The 19,032-nt window shown below is 42.2% G+C and overlaps 1 protein-coding gene across 4 annotated transcripts in view; it reads left to right on the top strand.

The window, feature by feature from the left end:
- LOC138763989 (serine/threonine-protein kinase N2-like) overlaps positions 1-19,032 on the top strand; it is a 206,164-nt gene that overhangs the window by 111,590 nt on the left and 75,542 nt on the right. For all 4 annotated transcript variants that reach the window (XR_011357935.1, XM_069939117.1, XM_069939116.1 and 1 more), the window contains 2 exons: positions 18,413-18,561; positions 18,659-18,872. Coding sequence is in view for 3 of the 4 variants with exons in the window: in XM_069939117.1 (XP_069795218.1) it covers positions 18,413-18,561; positions 18,659-18,872 (363 nt within the window). In the remaining variant the exon portion in view is untranslated. The remainder of the gene's footprint in view (positions 1-18,412; positions 18,562-18,658; positions 18,873-19,032) is intronic.

Consider the following 19,032-nt stretch of genomic DNA (forward strand, 5'->3'; position numbering starts at 1 on the left):
TGTTTACATCCGGTACCGCACGGATGGCAGTCTCTTCAATCTGAGGCGCCTGCAAGCTCACACCAAGACACAAGAGCAACTTGTCCGTGAACTACTCTTTGCAGACGATGCCGCTTTAGTTGCCCATTCAGAGCCAGCTCTACAGCGCTTGATGTCCTGTTTTGCGGAAACTGCCAAAATGTTTGGCCTGGAAGTCAGCCTGAAGAAAACTGAGGTCCTCCATCAGCCAGCTCCCCACCATGACTACCAGCCCCCCTACATCTCCATCGGGCACACAAAACTCAAAACGGTCAACCAGTTTACCTATCTCGGCTGCACCATTTCATCAGATGCAAAGATCGACAACGAGATAGACAACAGACTCGCCAAGGCAAATAGTGCCTTTGGATGACTACACAAAAGAGTCTGGAAAAACAACCAACTGAAAAACCTCACAAAGATAAGCGTATACAGAGCCGTTGTCATACCCACACTCCTGTTCGGCTCCGAATCATGGGTCCTCTACCGGCATCACCTACGGCTCCTAGAATGCTTCCACCAGCGTTGTCTCCGCTCCATCCTCAAAATTCATTGGAGCGACTTCATCCCTAACATCTAAGTACTCGAGATGGCAGAGGCCGACAGCATCAAATCCACGCTGTTGAAGATCCAACTGCGCTGGGTAGGTCACGTCTCCAGAATGGAGGACCATCGCCTTCCCAAGATCGTGTTATATGGCAAGCTCTCCACTGGCCATCGTGTGAGAGGTGCACCAAAGAAGAGGTACAAGGACTCCCTAAAGAAATCTCTTGGTGCCTGCCACAACCGTGCATCTTGGCGCCTCACAGTTCGGCGGGTAGCAACCTCCTTTGAAGAAGACCGCAGAGCCCACCTCACTGACAAAAGACAAAGGAAGAAACACCCAACCCCAACCAACAAATTTTCCCCTGCAACCGTGTCTGCCTGTCCCGCATCGGACTTGTCAGCCACAAACGAACCTGCAGCTGACGTGGACATTTAACCCCTCCATAAATCTTCGTTCGCGAAGCCCAGCCAAATATATCTAAATTTAAATTTTAAAAAAATTAACCTCTACTTTCTTGTGTTCTTGTAACAAAGCAGCCTGATTGATTTGCACCCTATCTGCTTTTAAACCATAAATCATGTTCTCCTGTGGATCAATGCAATTTACATTGCAATTGGTTGCCTATGCAATCTTCTTGACAGCACCTCCCAAACTTGCAATGGACAAGGGTAGCAGGTGCATAGGAATACCGTCCCTTGAAGATTTCCTTACAAGTCACACAGAAATCGACCTTCTAGATGCATTGCTGTTCCTTCCTTTTAACTGGAACTTCTTACAAAGTAACAGTATGGTGATAACTTAAAAAGGATCGCAAAAATTGAAGAAGATAGTTTGCCACCACTTTGTTGTGGGTAATTTGGGATGGTCAATAAATTCTAGACTTGTGACACCCACTTCCCATTAAGAAAATGACCAATTCATTGCTTCCCATAATTGCTGTAGCAGAACCACCATGTACAAAATTGAATGACATCTTTTTGTGGGAAACATTTTCAAAACGGTTTTAAAAGCATCATGATCAATAACCATTGATTTTTAATGGCACTTTCAAACCTAAATTATGAAGCAGAAAAAAGTTGATTTGCCCAAGGAACCCCATCAAAGCTGCAGATGCTGGAATCTTGAGCAGACAAATGGCTGGAGGAACTCAGCAGGTCAAACAACAGCCATGGCTCCAGGCCCAAATCATTAACTGACCATTTTTAAAAATACTTTATTTATACATTTTTAATCACAATTTAATTATGGTTGTATTGTAAATTAATTTTAAAAAATTATTGCATGTGGTAATATACACCCATTCCCTTCAATCCACCTTCTCAACCCCCCCCCCCACCCCAAAAGAACAAAAGAAATAAAACTGGAGATTGCCAAGAAAATTAAACATTTATACAGAAAAATCTTTTGGAGGTTACCAAGAAATGAGGTCTTCAGAGAGTCAGTCTTACATGCAAACCAAAATTTGACTGCAAAGCTCCACCAATTGTTTATCTGATCAAGCAGTTATCTTCACAGTATCCCCACCATGACTACCAGCACCCCCGACATCTCCATCAGGCACACAAAACTCAAACGGTCAACCAGTTTACCTATCTCGGCTGCACCATTTCATCTGATGCAAGAATCGACAACGAGATAGACAACAGACTCGCCAAGGCAAATAGTGCCTTTGGAAGACTACACAAAAGAGTCTGGAAAAACAACCAACTGAAAAACCTCACAAAGATTAGCGTATACAGAGCCGTTGTCATACCCACACTCCTGTTCGGCTCCGAATCATGGGTCCTCTACCGGCATCACCTACGGCTGCTAGAACGCTTCCACCAGCGTTGTCTCCGCTCCATCCTCAAAATTCATTGGAGCGACTTCATCCCTAACATCGAAGTATTCGAGATGGCAGAGGCCGACAGCATCGAGTTCACACTGCTGAAGATCCAGCTGCGCTGGGTGGGTCACGTCTCCAGAATGGAGGACCGTCGCCTTCCCAAGATCGTGTTATATGGCGAGCTCTCCACTGGCCATTGTGTCAGAGGTGCACCAAAGAAGAGGTACAAGGACTGCCTAAAGAAATCTCTTGGTGCCTGCCACATTGACCACCGCCAGTGGGGTGATATCGCCTCAAACCGTGCATCTTGGCGCCTCACAGTTCGACGGGCAGCAACCTCCTTTGAAGAAGACCGCAGAGCCCACCTCACTGACAAAAGACAAAGGAGGAAAAACCCAACACCCAACCCCAACCAACCAATTTTCCCCTGCAACCGCTGCAACCGTGTCTGCCTGTCCAGCATCGGACTTGTCAGCCACAATTGAGCCTGCAGCTGACGTGGACTTTTACCCCTCCATAAATCTTCATCCGCGAAGCCAAGCCAAAGAAGAAAGAAAGAATTTGGAGGGTGCAAAAATGGTCATCATTACTGCAAAGAAAGTTGTTTCTTTCAATCTAGAATAATGAATAGCTTAGTAATCATGTTAATTCTTACTCTTAGTCAATATACCTCAGGATCAATATTTATTGTCATGAACAAGTCATGAAATTGTGTTTTGTGACAATTCAGTTTGTTTAATTACAAACACTTCTATGTAAAATATCCACTTAAAAAAAACCTTAGAAGATTATAATTGTAAAAGCTATTAACTGTGACACAATACTGTTTATTGATTCCTGTCAGACATTCCAATATTGAACATTTAGCTTAAGATTTAAATCTGCATAAATTTTATTTAAAAAAAAATATAAAAGTGAGTTTTAAGCAAATTGTATTTTATTCATCATAACCCTGTCTTAGGTAAACTTGTACTTCTCACTTTGTTCGTTTTAGATTGGTCAGTGTTCGAGTTACCGAAAGAAAATAGACACGCAGTTCAGTTTATAGAAGTCTTTATTACTAAATCTAAAGCTGAATTCACAATACAACATGCAAGCCCTTCCCAATTATACTTATCAGTGCCTGGACTGGTCCCAACTGCCAAAGCGAGGCGATGACTGCACTCTTGTAGTAGGTTGTCTGGGCGCCGGTAGCAGCTTCTCCACCTCCCCGGATCGGGACGTTGGTTTGGAATCTTGAAGTTCTTCTTGCTGAGAGATGTTGCCACCTCTTAGAGAGTCTCAAACTTCAGCAGTGGGACCATGGCTTATATTACCCAAAAGTTGTTTACTTCAGATCTTATCTCTTTGAACAAATGATTTAATTATCTTCAAGGTCTCCTGACAACTACCAACAAAAGACAACTGCATCTCTTGGCCTCATGGTGAAAGTTGGATAATGCCTACTGATTCATATGCATCCCTGGGCCCCATAGTGTAAATTTAGATTATGTCTTCCTTTTCAACTTCATCCTGGGCCCCATGGTGGAATTTAGATGTGTCTACTAAATATGCATCCTGGGCCTCATGGTGGAATTGAGATTATGTCTTCCAATGCAACTGCATCCCTTCTTGCATAAGCTGGTCTAAATCCTCCATTCTTCTTTGGCTTGGCTTCGCGGACGAAGATTTATGGAGAGGGTAAAAAGTCCACGTCAGCTGCAGGCTCGTTTGTGGCTGACAAGTCCGATGCGGGACAGGCAGACACGATTGCAGCGGTTGCAGGGGAAAATTGGTGGGTTGGGGTTGGGTGTTGGGTTTTTCCTCCTTTGCCTTTTGTCAGTGAGGTAGGCTCTGCGGTCTTCTTCAAAGGAGGTTGCTGCCCGCCAAACTGTGAGGCGCCAAGATGCACGGTTTGAGGCGATATCAGCCCACTGGCGGTGGTCAATGTGGCAGGCGCCAAGAGATTTCTTTAGGCAGTCCTTGTACCTTTTCTTTGGTGCACCTCTGTCACGGTGGCCAGTGGAGAGCTCGCCATATAACACGATCTTGGGAAGGCGATGGTCCTCCATTCTGGAGACGTGACCCATCCAGCGCAGCTGGATCTTCAGCAGCGTGGACTCGATGCTGTCGACCTCTGCCATCTCGTGTACTTCGACGTTAGGGATGTAAGCGCTCCATTACAAGCCCAGAATAAAATGTCCCAATTGTAAGTATCTTATAAACAAGGAGAGTTCCAACAATACTATTTAAATGCATTTGTTGGAGTGCTGTGTATAGTTTTGGGTGCCTTATTTGAGAAAAAATGTGCTGGCATTAGAGAGGGTTCAGAGAAGATTTACAAAAATTATACCAGGAATGAAAGGGTTAGCATATGAGGAATGATTTTTGGCTCTTGGACTTTACTCATTGGAGTACAGAAGGATGAGGGAGGACCTCATAGAGACATTTTGAATGCTAAAAGGCCTGGACAAAGTAGATACAACAAGGATGTTTACCATGGTAGGGAAGTTTAGGACAAGAAGGCTTATTAACTTCAGGATAAAAGGGTGTCAATTTAAAACAGATGCTGAAATATTTCTTTAGTCAGAGGGTTGTAAGTCTGTGCAATGTGTTGCCACAGGTGGCTGTGAAAGTGAGGTCATTGGGTGTATTTAAGGCAGAGATTGACAAGTATTTGATTCGTCGTTATCAAAGGTTACGGAGAGAAAGCTGGGGAATGGGGTTGAGTGGGAGGATTGATCATCTCATGATGAGAATGGTGAAGCAGACTTGATGGGTCAGTGAGCCTTCTTCTGTTCCTATATCTTGTGATCTTTCTATCCCTTCCCTGGGTTTGTGGGTGCCAATTTAAAACTGAATCAGTGTTTTTGTTGCTGCTGCCCACAATGTATAAGAATCCAAGATCTTTTCATTTGCTTTTGATGTTCAACATGCATTTCAACCCTCATTTGTTGATTGTTATTTAAAATGATACATTTATGAAATGTGAATAGTTCCCAAGCATTTTAGAACTTGGATCATGCAAAAGGAAGTTGATTTGCATTATATTGAAACAAAATCATGCCTGATACTGTCAAATACTAATAGAACACAAACAATTTACTATAAAAAGACCTCCACCGTAATGAAATGCTTTGAGCGTCTGGTGAAGGAACGCAGGTTCCTTCCAGAGACACGAGATCCATTTCAATTTGCCTATAGAATAAACTTGCATAGATGATGCTATAACCTTGTAACTTCACTCCATCCTGGCCCACCTGGAGAATGACGCTTCATACTCCATGCTGCTGTTTGAAAGGGGAGCATAGAGATGGTCCAGATAATTCTTTTGATCTTTCTCTTTTTATGTATTAACATTTTATTGTCAGTTTTATTAACTGTTTTAAGTATAGTTTTAACATAGTTCTTATATAAATACTCTAAGCTACTTTAAAACAGACTTTTTATTTAACGAGTCATACTGTCCAAGCAATTAAAAAAGAAAGATGGTCACAATATTTAGTCAAAAGAATTGGGATTATTAACTCATCAGTCAATAAAATGGACGGTTGACTCGTTAGTCAATAGAAGACTATTTAGTCAAAAGAATTCAGACTACGGTTAGTCAGTAGAAGATGTAAGTGAAGACATAAGCCCCTTTTCGACTGGCACCCTGTCGCAGGAATTAACTGGGAATTTACTGGGACACGGCCCAGTGGAAAAGGAATACTGGCCAAACACTGGCATCAAATGACGACATTTCATGCTGGAAATTAACCGCCTCTACCCCTACTTATATCCCCAGCATTTGCTGACACCAGAGTTCTGATAAAACCAATCTCAAATGCTTACATCCCGGGACAGAAATTACGTTTTTCTTTTGCATTATTACATTTCACCATGTACTGAATGTGCCTGAGGGAGTCATGAGGTAAGGCTGATTGGCTCCTTAGCAGCTCTTCCTCTCTTCAATCCAAATTGTGTACTCGCAGTGGCGTATCTCAGTCAAGTGGTGCCCGAGGCTACCAGTGACATCGCTCCCCATCAAAAAAAAGCCCCAAAACTGCCACGGACTAACCGTGCCGCTGCTGCCCGACATATCCTCGTAAACACACGTGGCATTAATGTATTAGAAGTCTGTGTTTTTTACCTGCCATTTCATTCCCAGCTGGAAGGTGCAGGGAGCAGTCACCAGGTGGCCAGGGTGGGTTGTCATTGCCAGCAGCTCGATGCAGGATCAATGGGTGAATTGGCTGTCTTCCCTACCCATCATCCCCCAAGCAGCTGGAACCCTTTTGCATTTCCTTGACTGGCACTGGCAGAGTGGTTCCATCAGCGTGGAGAATGATGAGTAGGGAAGACAATCATTTTTCCCATTGAGCCGGTGGCACTGACAAGCGGCCCTGAAGTGGCCTGATGCGATGTCAGCAAGGAGCAGCGCACAGGGGAACTCAGGTGAGCCCCAGGAGCGTAGGACTGCACTGCTGAGAGGATAGAGATTTATTATTGGGCAAGGGTCTCTGATATTGGGTGGATAAGGAGAGGACAGTGGCGCCCCTATTCTCTGCCCCACCTGTAATACTCGAGATACGCCTATGTGACCAGGGTGACCTGCCATTGTTCTGATGAATGACAATGTCACTTCCTGCTATTGCATGTGATGTCACACCTGACATTTTCAGCTGAAGGTAGAACACTCTGATCCCCGGGGATGAGTTGCATTCACTGGAAAAGCAATTAGTGTCCCAGTTAGAGGGGGGGAGCATTGGAAACGGCACAAGCGGCCTCATATCCCAGGACACTGCACATCCAATTAACTGGAATGCCAGTGGAAAAAGGGCAAAAAAAGTTGGAAATTGGATTTGAAAGAGAAGACTGGATCGATTGGGCTCCGTTTAGAGTCGATCGATAAAGGAGGCACAAACGTCAACAGTACCAAGACCATTGAAGAAGCAGCAAGCCATTTGAAGTTCCTTCCATGATTATTACAAATTAGAACAAAGTTTGGTGCAATTACCACTTGTCCTATAAGAACTGTTTTGCTTTTGAAGAGATTGCTGTGCATGTTTGGTGTCTGAGTGCGACGATCATCTGAATGGAGGAAGCAGCAGCTGTAGTGCTAAGGAACTGTATTGAGAAGATGAAGATATTGGAACTTATAGATGAATTATGAAGACAGCAATTGGAGACAAATGGAAACAAAGCGACTCCAAGCAAGACTGAGGGAGGATATAGATAAAAAGAAAGTTACAGTATTCAGGGATGCAAATCACATGGAATTGCTACAAAAACAATTAATAGAAACTGAGATCAGCCACAAGGTAGTGGATGAAGCTATGCCACAAGATGTTGATGTGGAGAATGAACAATCCATAGTTTATTGTCATGAACAGGTAATGAAATTCGGGGTTTTTGTGGCTGCATCAATAGTGCAAGCGTTCACATTTTAACCATCTTACAATAAAAATTAAAATAATAATAACAGTACGAAAAGTAAGGCATTGTCTTTGGTTCATTGATAATTCAGGAATCTGATGGCAGCGGGGAAGAAGCTGTCTTTATGCCATTGAGTGCTCTTCTTTAGCTTCCTGTGCCTTTACCCCCCCCTGGTAGCAGAGTGAAGAGGGCATGGCCTGGGTTGTGGGGGTCTTGGAGGATAGAAGCTGTTTTTTAAGACACTGCTATGTGCACCTCTGGTGCCTGTGAGTTAACATCCTTCTGGAGTTTATTCTTGTCCTGAGAGTTGCCGCCTCCTCAGACTCCTCACCACGTATAGCTGCTGGCGAGCTTTCTTTGTGATTGCATCGATGTGGAGGCTCCAGGACAGATCCTTGAAGTTTTTGACACCCAGGAATTTGAAGTTCTTGACCCAGGAAACAAAGCATCATTTTGCACTGTGGGGCTAATGAATAAGCTCAATCTTCAAGGAAGAAGTACAAAGATTCTATTGAAAACTATAGGTCAAGTTAAACACATTGAAACCAACATGGTTTTTGTAGCCTGGAGATTACTGGACTGGATAATAATGATTCTTATGAACTTCAGGCATAGATACTCAGAAGACTATGCCTGTGCATAAAGAAAATATCCCACGTCATCCCACATGGTATGAATGACAAATAAACGCAGCTTGACTTGGTCTGAGAAAAGGAATGACCCTATTCTTGATTAGTAGAACTGCGGTGCCAGAAGTGATGAAGCATCTTGTCATGCTGGCCAAAGCTAATTCTTTAACATATTCACAAAGTGATAGGTTATGATAGTTGTATCCATATGTTATTCCCCGCTACAAGAAAATTATTGGATTTGTGGTGTCACTAGATTAAGCAGAAAAGTTGGAACAAAATGCGTAGTTTGTCAGCGTGTAAATAACTTCTGGATGACAACTGATAGCAGATTTGCCTCTGGAAAGAGTCACTCTAGATCAGGGGTGACCAAACTTGCTCAACATAAGAGCCGCATACGATAAACTTCAGATGTTTGAGAGCCATAGCAATCACGCAATAGCAAGCTACACCCACTAATGCTGTCGTTAGCCCTTTTCAGATGGCTATAATACCCGTATGTAAAGCACCTAAAATACCCGAATGCAGCTGTCGGGAGGCCACCTGAAAGCGGAGAACCCGTCAACGAGGACCCATTTCAGGGAGGTATATTCTCTTCCGAGCGCTCTCCCTAGGCATCTGAAAGCTAGCCGCTTTCAGGTGCCTAGCAGGGGGCAGGCTGATGACAATCAGCCGACAACATAGGAAGTAGGAACAGGAGTAGGCCAAAAATGGCCCATCGAGCCTGCTTCGCCATTCAATACAATCGTGGCTGATCTAATTTATGATCTAACTCCACCTACCTGCCTTCTCCCCAGATCCCCTAATTCCTCTATCATGTAAAAATTTATCTAACCAAATTTTAAATATGTTTAATGAGGCAGCCTCAACCACTTCCCTGGTTAGAGAATTCCAAACATTCACTACTCTCTGGGAAAAACTATTTTTCCTCATCTCTGTCCTAAATCTACTCCCCCGAATCTTGAGACTGTGTCCTCTCGTTTTAGTTTCCCCGGCCAGCTCAAAAAACCTTCCTATATCCATGCCCTTCATAATCCTATATGTTTCTATAAATCTCCTCTCATTCTTCTGAACTCGAGCGAATACAATCCTAGACGATTTAATCTTTCATCATAAGTCAACCCCTTCATCCCAGGGATCAACCTAGTAAACCTCCTCTGGACCGTCTCCAAAGCCAGTATATCCTTCCTCAAATATGGAGACCAGAACTGGACACAGTACTCCAGGTGCGGTCTCACCAGTACCTTATACAGTTGAAACATTACCTCCCTACTCCTGAATTCAATTCCTCTTGCGATGAAGGCCAACATTCCATTTGCCTTCTTAATAACTTGCTGCACCTGCAACCTAACTTTTTGCAATTCATGCACAAGCACTCCCAAGTCCTCTGCACAACAGCATGCTGTAGTTTTTCACCCTTTAAATAATGTTCAGCTCTTATTTTTCTTGCCAAAGTAGATAACCTCACACTTACTAACATTGTACGCCATCTGCCAGACCTTTGCCCACTCATCCAGCTTAACTATATCGCTCTGCAGACTCTCCACATCCTCATTACAATTTACTCTTCCGCTCATTTTGGTGTCATCCGCAAACTTGGCTACACCACATTTTGTCCCCTCCTCCAAGTCATCAATGTAAATGATGGACAGTTGTGGGCCTAACACTGACCCCTGCGGCACCCCACTTACCACTCTCTGCCAACCTGAAAACTCCCATTTATCCCGACTCTCTGCTTCCTGTCAGACAACCAATTTTCAATTCAGTCCAATATACTTCCCCGGACTCCACTTTCCTATAACGTACTGAGAAGTCTCTTGTGCGGCACCTTATCAAACACTTTCTGGAAATCCAAATATACAACATCAACCTGTCCAACCTCTATCCACCGCACCCATTATATCCTCAAAGAATCCTAACCAGTTTGTCAAACAAGATCTTCCCTCTCTAAAACCATGCAGCGTCTGCCTGATTGAACCCTTACGTTCCAAAAGTTTCACTATTTCATCTTTAATGACGGCTTCAAGCATTTTTCCAACTACAGACATCAAGCTAATTGGCCGATAATTTCCAGTCTTCTGCCTACATCCCTTCTTAAAAAGTGGCGTGACATTTGCTGTCTTCCAGTCTGCCGGGAGCTGCCCAGAATCCAAGGAATTTTGACCACCAATGCATCAACTATAACTTTTGCCATTTCCTTCAGAACCCTTGGATGCATATAATCAGGACCAGTTGATTTGTTTCTCCATCACTACTTCCTTTGTAACAACTATTTTATCAAGGCCCTCCCCAACATTCGCATCCTTAACTCTGCACTTGGGCATGCTGGACGTGTCTTCCACCGTGAACAACCCAACTCCCCCGCTGCCTGACAACCCCCCAGTGCGGGAGATCAGGGCATGGGTGGCCCACGCAGGCCAAATTCCCGCGCTGGCTACCGTAGCCCCGAGGGGCTGTCAAGCGGCCGATGTCCTCGCCCGGCCGCCTCAGCCCTGATGAATCCCGCCCCAGCCCCGATGTCCCCGCCAGCCGCCCCAGCCCCAGGAGCTGGCGTTTGCTCTGTGGCATCTCTTCCCCACTGTGGACCTTTCAGGTGGCAGAAAAGAGTCTTCAGTGCTGCTACCTGAAAGGTCCGCAACCGCATCCGGCTCCAGAGCCGCATTTCCCAGGCAAAACCACCTGAAAGGGGCTCTATTCAATGGCATGTCAGGTATTGCTGCAAGCTGCACATTACACGTCAAAGAGCCACATGTGGGTTGCAAGCGCGGTTTGGCCACCCCTGCTCTCGATAAACCTCAATTCACATATGTTGAAGTTGATTATTTTGGACCCTTTGAAGTGAAAGTAAGAAGTTTGATGAAGCACTGTGGTGTCATTTTCACATAAGAGCAATTCACATTGAAGTGGCATCATCATTTTTTCCAGACTCTTTCATCAACACCCTTTGGCGTTTTATTGCCAGTTGTGGCAACGGCACTAATTTTGTGGGAGCTCAGCGCAAATTTAAGATACAATTGCAAAATGGAATTAAATTTGAATCCATAATAAACTAATTCAAAAATAAATTAATTGGTCTTCAATCCCCCTACTAGATTACACCATGGAGGTGCAAGGGAAAGATTGATTAGATCAATACGAAAAAATGTTAATCTTTGATGGACAGAATCTTAATGAGGAGGGTATTCAGACAGTTCTCTGCGAAGTTGAAGCAATCACTGACAGTTCAACAGATCCAAATGATCTTGAAGCACTTAACCTGAACCATCTTTTGCTTCTTTAAGGTAAACCTTCATTGTCACCAGAACAGTATCAAAAGGAAGACATAAATGCGTGCCTTAGGTCCAATTTATAATGGATTTTTTTTCTAGAAAAGATGAGTGAAAGAGTATCTTCCACCATTGCAGAAGTGACAGAAATGGTTTCAGATCAAGGGCAATTTCACGGCTGGGGATGTTGTGATCATCATGGACTATTCAGCATCACAAAATTCCGGGGAAATCGGGACGATTGTTGACACCATCCAGGACGAAAGAGGACTTGTATGTCAAGTTCGCATTAAGATTAAAACTGACTTTCTGAACAGACCGATAACCAAAATCTGTCTTTTACAAAAAGCAGAAAGCTTTAATGATTGACTTCTTTCTTTTAAATACTTACCTGAAGTATTACTCTGTTGATTTTTCTCAGTAATCGTAATTATTATTTTTAGATATAATAATTAGTGGCCAGTGTGTAAAATGACTTGAAAGCATATTCTTGCAAACTGACTGGTGAATATTGTTTACGAATTCCATAAGTGTCTCCTAGTAACGGCTAATTCCAAGGTTAGCTAGCTTTGCCTATTTAAAATAAACATTCAGTTTGAGTTTGCTTTTGTGCTGTTTAGGACTAGGGGAGCATAAAGGTGGGTCCATATAATTCTTTTGTTTGTTTTAATGTTTTATTGTCTAACTGTTTTAAGAATAGTTTTGTTTTAATATGGTTCTTATTGTATAAAGTTCTAATAAATAGTGAAAATGTTTATGCTACTTCAGAACGGACTTTTCATTTAACAAGTCACAACAATGGTGACTCCATACTGTCCAAGGTATTGGAAAGGAAGATAGTCACAATACTGTTCATTAACTTCAGTTGGACATTTTATACAATCATTCCTCAGAGGCTGGTGGAGAAGCTGTCCTCGCTGATGCTCAACACCCTTCTCTGTAACTGAATCCTGGATTTCCTAACGGAAAGATTACATTCTGTCTAGGTTGGTAGATGTATGGTCAATTTGCTCCTGTTTACGCATCACCAAATCCACCTCCAACAGTGACATCAAGTTTGCCTCATCAGCAACAACAATGAGTTGCAGAGAAGAGGTGGAAAATCTTGTGAAATGGTGTGAGAGGAACAACCTGAGTCTAAATGTGGACAAGACAAAGGAGATGATCATGAACTTCAGACCACTCTCCGCTACACATTAACAACTCTGCAGACGAGGAAGTGGGGAGCACTAAGTTCCTTGGACAACTAGTGACCTATCGTGGACACTCAGGATCTCCTCACTTGTCAGGAAGGCACAACAGCGACTGCACTTCCTGAGAAGACTGAAGTGGGCAAGGCTACCAGCCACCATTCTTCTATAGGAGCTCTTTCAAGAGCGTCCTAGCCGACTGCATCACAGTATGGTATGGTTGCTGCAGAGAAATTGATCAGAGGTCAATTCACTGGGCCATAAGAGTGGCAGAGAGGATCACTGGAGTCTTCTCTCTCTCCCTCCCTCCCCCCAAGCTATCAACATGATCCACCAGGATTGTTGTCTGAAGAGGGCGCGCAAAATCATTGACCTGACTTGCAAAGTAGCATTTGTTCATTGAAAAAGTACCCTTTCAACAATGGAGCTACTATGAATGGCAGTGTATTAATATCCTTGCTATGATATTACGGGCTTCTGTTGCTTTAGATGCGATAGAATGGGGGGATGAAAGGGGGAGGAGTGGCATTGCTCGTCAGGGAAAATATCACATCTGTGCTCAGGCAGGACAGACCAGAGGGTTCGTCTACTGAGACGATATGGGTGAAGCTGAGGAACGGGAAACGTATGACCACACTCATGGGGTTGTATTATAGATTGTCCAATAGTGAGAGTTAGAGAGAAAATCTGTAGAGAGATAGTAGACACCTGCAGAAAACATAAGGTTGTGATAGGAGATATATAATTTTCCTCTTACTGAATGGGACTCTCATACTGTAAAAGGGCTGGATGGCTTGGAGTTTGTTAAATGTGTTCAAAAAAGTTTTCTAAATTAATATGTAGAGGTACCAACTGGAGAAAACGCAATAAAGGATCTCCTATTAGGAAATGAGACAGGACAGATGACAGAAGTATGTGTAGAGGAACATTTTGGGTCCAGTGATCATAATGCCATTAGTTTTAAGTTAATTATAGAGAGGGATGGGTCTGAGCCTCGGATTGAGATTCTAAATTGGAGAAAAGCCAATTTTGAGGAAATGAGAAAGGATCTAGAATGCGTGGATTGGGATAAATTATTTTCGGGCAAAGATGTGCAAGGTAAGTGGAGGACTTTCAAAGGTGAAATTTTGAGAACAGAGTTCGTCTGTTCACAAGATAAAGTATCAGAAGCAGGCCACTAGGTCCATCAAGTCTGTTCTGTGATTCTACACTAAGCTGAAGTATGTTCACACCTAGTTCCAATTTCCAGCCTTTTCCCCACATCCTTTGATATCCTTACTAATTAGGTATCAATTTCCTGTTTAAATCTCCCAATGATCTGGCCTCCACTACTGTGCGGCAGTGAGTTCCACAGATTCACGACCCTCTAACTAAAGAAGTTCTTCCTCATCTCTGTTTTAAATGGATAACTTCTAATTTTAAGACTGTGACTCCTCGTCCTTGATTCACCCACCAAGGGAAACATCTTATCTACATCCACTCTGTCAAAACCTTTCAAAATTCGAAATGTCTCTATGAGATCCCTCTCATTCTTCTGTACTCCAATGAATACAATCCAAGAACTGCCAAACTTTCTTCATACATTAGCCCTTGCAAGGTCTTTTTACCCTTGACATTTCTTAATTCAACCCATAATGATTCTACCACTTTAGACCCTATGTCCCTTCTTTCTATTGATTTAATGTCATTACTTACCATCAGAGCCACCCCTCCACCTCTACCCACCTGCCTGTCTTTCCTATAGACTATATCCTTGGATATTGAGCTCCCAATCACATGCCTCATTGAGCCATGTTATTTCCTTCTTATTCTCTTTGCTCTCATTCTGATTTCCCTCCCCCTGCCAAACTAGTTTAAACCCTCCCCAATAGCTCTAGCAAACCCTCCTGTCAGGATATTGGTTCCCTTCCAGATCAGGTGCAGCCCATCATTGTTATAGAGGTCTGACCTTCCCCAGAATTCCCAATGATCTAGGAATTAGAAACCCTGCCCCCAGCACCAACTCCTTAGCCACACATTCATCAGCCATATCTTTTCATTTGTACCCTGTCTAGCACGTGGCACAGGCAGCAGTCCAGAGATTACCACTCTCGAGGTCCTATCTTTTAACATCCTACCTAACTCCCTAAATTCCCTCTTGAGGACCTCATCTCTATATCTATGTCATTGGCCCCAACATGGACCATGGCATCTGGCTGCACCCCTTCCCCTTCCAGAATGTTGCAGAGTTGATCTGAGAAATCCTAGACCCTGGCTCATGGGAGGAAAAATACCAACCGGGAGGCAAGCTTAAAAGGCATAGGGAACCTTGGTTGTCAAGGGATATTGGGTATCTGATTTGGAAGAAGAGAGAGGTGTATAACAGGTATAGGCAACATGGGGCAAATGAAATACTTGAGGAGTATAAAAATACAAGGAAACCCCTCAAGAAAAAATCAAGAAAGCTAAAAGAAGACACAAGGTTGCTTTGTAGACAAGGTGAAGGAAAATCCTAAAGGTTTCTACAGGTATATCAAGAGCTTTGTATGGAGCCAAAAGAGGTGGGACAGGTCTTAATTTTTTTTTCATCAGTATTCACACAGGAAAAGGTCACAGATTCATAAGGAAAACAAGCAGTGAGGTTATGGAACCTATACAGGAGGAGGTGCTTGCTGTCTAAAATTTAAACAAGTATGGGTGGATAAATCTCATGGTTTGACAAGATATTCTCTCGGGCCTTGCTGGAGACTAGTGTAGAAATTGCTGGTGCTCGGGCAGAAATATTTAAAATGTCCTTAGGCATGGTTGTGATGCCAGAGAATTGGGGGTTGTTCCATTGTTTAAAAAAGGCTTCCTGAAAATTATAGGCTGGTGGCCCTGACGTCAGTGATGGGTAAATTATTGGAAGCTGTTCTAAGAGATCAAATATATAATTAATTGGATAGCTATGGACTGATTAGGGATAGCCAATGTGGCTTTGTGCATGGTAGATCGTGTTTAACCAACCTTAGAGTTTTTCAAGGAGGTTACCAGAAAAGATGACAAACTTAAGGTTGTGTATGTTGATTACATGGATTTTAGTAAGGCCTTTGACAAGGTCCTGTATGGGAGGTTCACACGCTAGATATTCATGGTGAATGAATTAGTGAACTGGATTCAATAATGACTGGACAGGAGAAGCCAGAGTAGTGGTGGATGATTGCTTCTCAGACTAGAGGCCTGTACCAGTGGTATGCCTCAGAGTTCAGTGTGGTTTGTCATCGATATCAATGATCTGGATGATAATGTGGTAAATTGGATCAGCAAATTTGCAGATGACACTAAGATTGAAGGTGTTGTGGACAGAGAAGAAGGTTTTCAAATCTTGCAGAGGGATCTGGACCAGCTGGAAAAATGAACTGAAAAATGGCCGATGAAATTTATTGCAGACAAGTATTTTGAGTACATCTACAGAGAACGATGCCGTCAGAGGGCAGCAGCGATCATCAAAGACCCACACCACCCAGCAAATGCTCTGTTCTCACTGATGCCATCAGGAAAGAGATGCCACAAGAAATCACACCACCAGGTTCAGGAACAGCTGCTCCCCCTCCCCTATCAGACTGCTCAACAACAAACTCAATGAGACTCATTTAAGGAATCTTGCTTGTGCACTTTATTGATGTTCTTTTGTTCTCTCTGTATTGCACAGTCAGTTTACATTCGTTATCTGTTTACAATTTTATTTGTTTACCGTTTCTTTTTTGCATGACCAATTAGTGATAATTCTGCTGCACCCGCAGGAAATGGGAATCTCAGGGTTGTATGTGATGTCATGTATGTATTCGGACAATAAATCTGAAAGTGGCATCACGGTTGTAGAGTGCTTTTGGCATATTGGCCATCATAAATTAAAATATTGAGTTCAGAATGGAATTTTATGTTAAAATTGTAAGATTGTTATGTTAAAGTTGTGTAAGACATTGGTGAGGCCAAATTTGAAGTATTGTATCCAGTTTTGGTCACCTAACTACAGGAACAATATCAATAAGATAGAAAGAATGCAGAGAAGATTTACTAGGATGTTGCCTGGACTTCAGGAACTAACTTACAGGGAAAGGTTAAGCTGGTTAAGACTTTATTCCCTGGAGCGTAGAAGAACGAGGGGAGAAATGATAGAGGTATTTAAAATTATGAGGGGGACAGACAGAGTAAATGCAAATAGGCATTTTCCATTGAGGGTAGGTGAGATATGAACCAGAGGACATGGGTTAAGAATGAAAGGGGAAAAGTTTAGGGGGAATATGAGAGGGAACTTCTTCATACAGAGAGGTGGGGGTGTGGAATGAATTTTCAGCTGCAGTGGTGAATGCAGGTTCAATTTTAACATTTAACAGGAATTAGGACAGGTATATGGATGAGAGAGGTATGGAGGGCTATGTATGGACTGGGTGCAGGTCAGTGGGACTAAGCAAAAAAAATGCTTGAACACCAACTAGAAGGGCCGAAGAGGCCAGTATCTGTACTGTAATGTTCTGTGATTTTTTTTCAATTAGCACTTTTCTTTTTAGCTGGTAAAAATATTAATTGCTGACTGTTAAAGTGAATAAATCCATTGCAAGGTTGACAGGATGGTATGGAAGGACCACTGTCCTGGCTGTAATCAGCCAATTTTAGATTGTGGTCAAGTAGAAATCCAATATTTTGCCATTAGTAGCATGGAACAAAAACTTTGATTGCCAATTGAAGATAAAAATGATAAGGCTTTGTTCTTTTGGTGAAATTGCCCACCATTAAAGCTTTTGAGAAAAAAATGAGATGTAAACTGGCATGGACTTGTAGGGCCGAGATGTCCTGTTTCCATGCCGTAAACTGTTATACGGTTTATATGAGTTATTGGAGAGCAACCATCAAAAGGTTGTTCCAAGGCAATATATTTTTTAAAATGTTATTTATCATTTGTATTAATACAGATAAAAAAATTCAATGAATACTATACTGATCGTTTGATCGTGTGTAGTGATATAAAAAAGGACTTTTAAATATTCTCCCCACCCCCCCCCCAAAAGTAAGAAAAAAGAAGAGAGAAAGGAAAGAAACACCTACTACTACATGCACAATAGCATTATACATACGTGTATTAATTTCTAATTGAGCGGAGTGGATAAGATGGAAGAGGAGACAGAAACTCATTCATAAAATCCATATATGGTTTCCAAATACTATAAAACTTTCAATTATTTCTTGAACTATATGTGATTTTTTTCTAAAGGTACACAATTTTACATTTCACGGTGCCACCTACTTAATAATACTTCATTATCAACTTTCCATGTTACCACTGTACATTTCTTTGCAACTGCTATTGCTATAGTTTAAAAATTTTCTTGGCATTTATCCAAGGCAATCATCTTTCTTACACAATTTGGGAAAAGTTAACTCATTATTAAGCAGCTGCACTGTTTATTTTAACAAACAAAAATATTTCCTCATTCCAATTAATATGCAAATTATCTCTGGATTAATTTGTATTTGGTTTAATATAGTATCTGAAACTGTGGTTAATTGTGTTTTTATTCAAGCATCAAAGCCTGGAATAAGCCCTCTGGAACTTAGGGTTGAAGAACTTAGACATCACTTTCGAATAGAATATGCAGTAGCAGAAGGAGCAAAAAATGTTATGCGACTCCTTGGCTCTGGAAAGGTTCCTGACAAGAAAGCACTTTCTGAGGTAATTTGAAAGAAAAAGGAATGGCATCTTCATTAATGGAAATTTTAAGTAAAATGGAAATTTTAGTTAAGTAAGTTTTATCCCCTTTTTCAACAAGGCACAAGCAAGATTTAATGAATCAAACCAGAAGTTGGATCTCTTAAAATACTCATTGGAGCAAAGATTGAGCGAATTACCGAAAAACCATCCAAAGAGCAATATTATCAAAGATGAATTGTCAATGGTTTCGTCGCCAGCTCTCAGCCCACGTCACAGTGTGATTTACCCACAGAATCAGTACAGCACGTTATCCAAACCTGCTGCGTTAACAGGTATGTCTTTCAAACATATTGCTGTCAAATTGATAGTGAGGGAATACTTGATTTATGCGGAAGGATAATGTTAAGTTGTACAATTTACCTTTCCGTAGAGTTACCCTTGCAAAACAACAGTGGGTGCATGTTGAATCTCTAGAGCATACGAAAGGAGTGA

This window comes from Narcine bancroftii, chromosome 5 (assembly GCF_036971445.1).
Source record: "Narcine bancroftii isolate sNarBan1 chromosome 5, sNarBan1.hap1, whole genome shotgun sequence".
NCBI lineage: Eukaryota > Metazoa > Chordata > Chondrichthyes > Torpediniformes > Narcinidae > Narcine > Narcine bancroftii.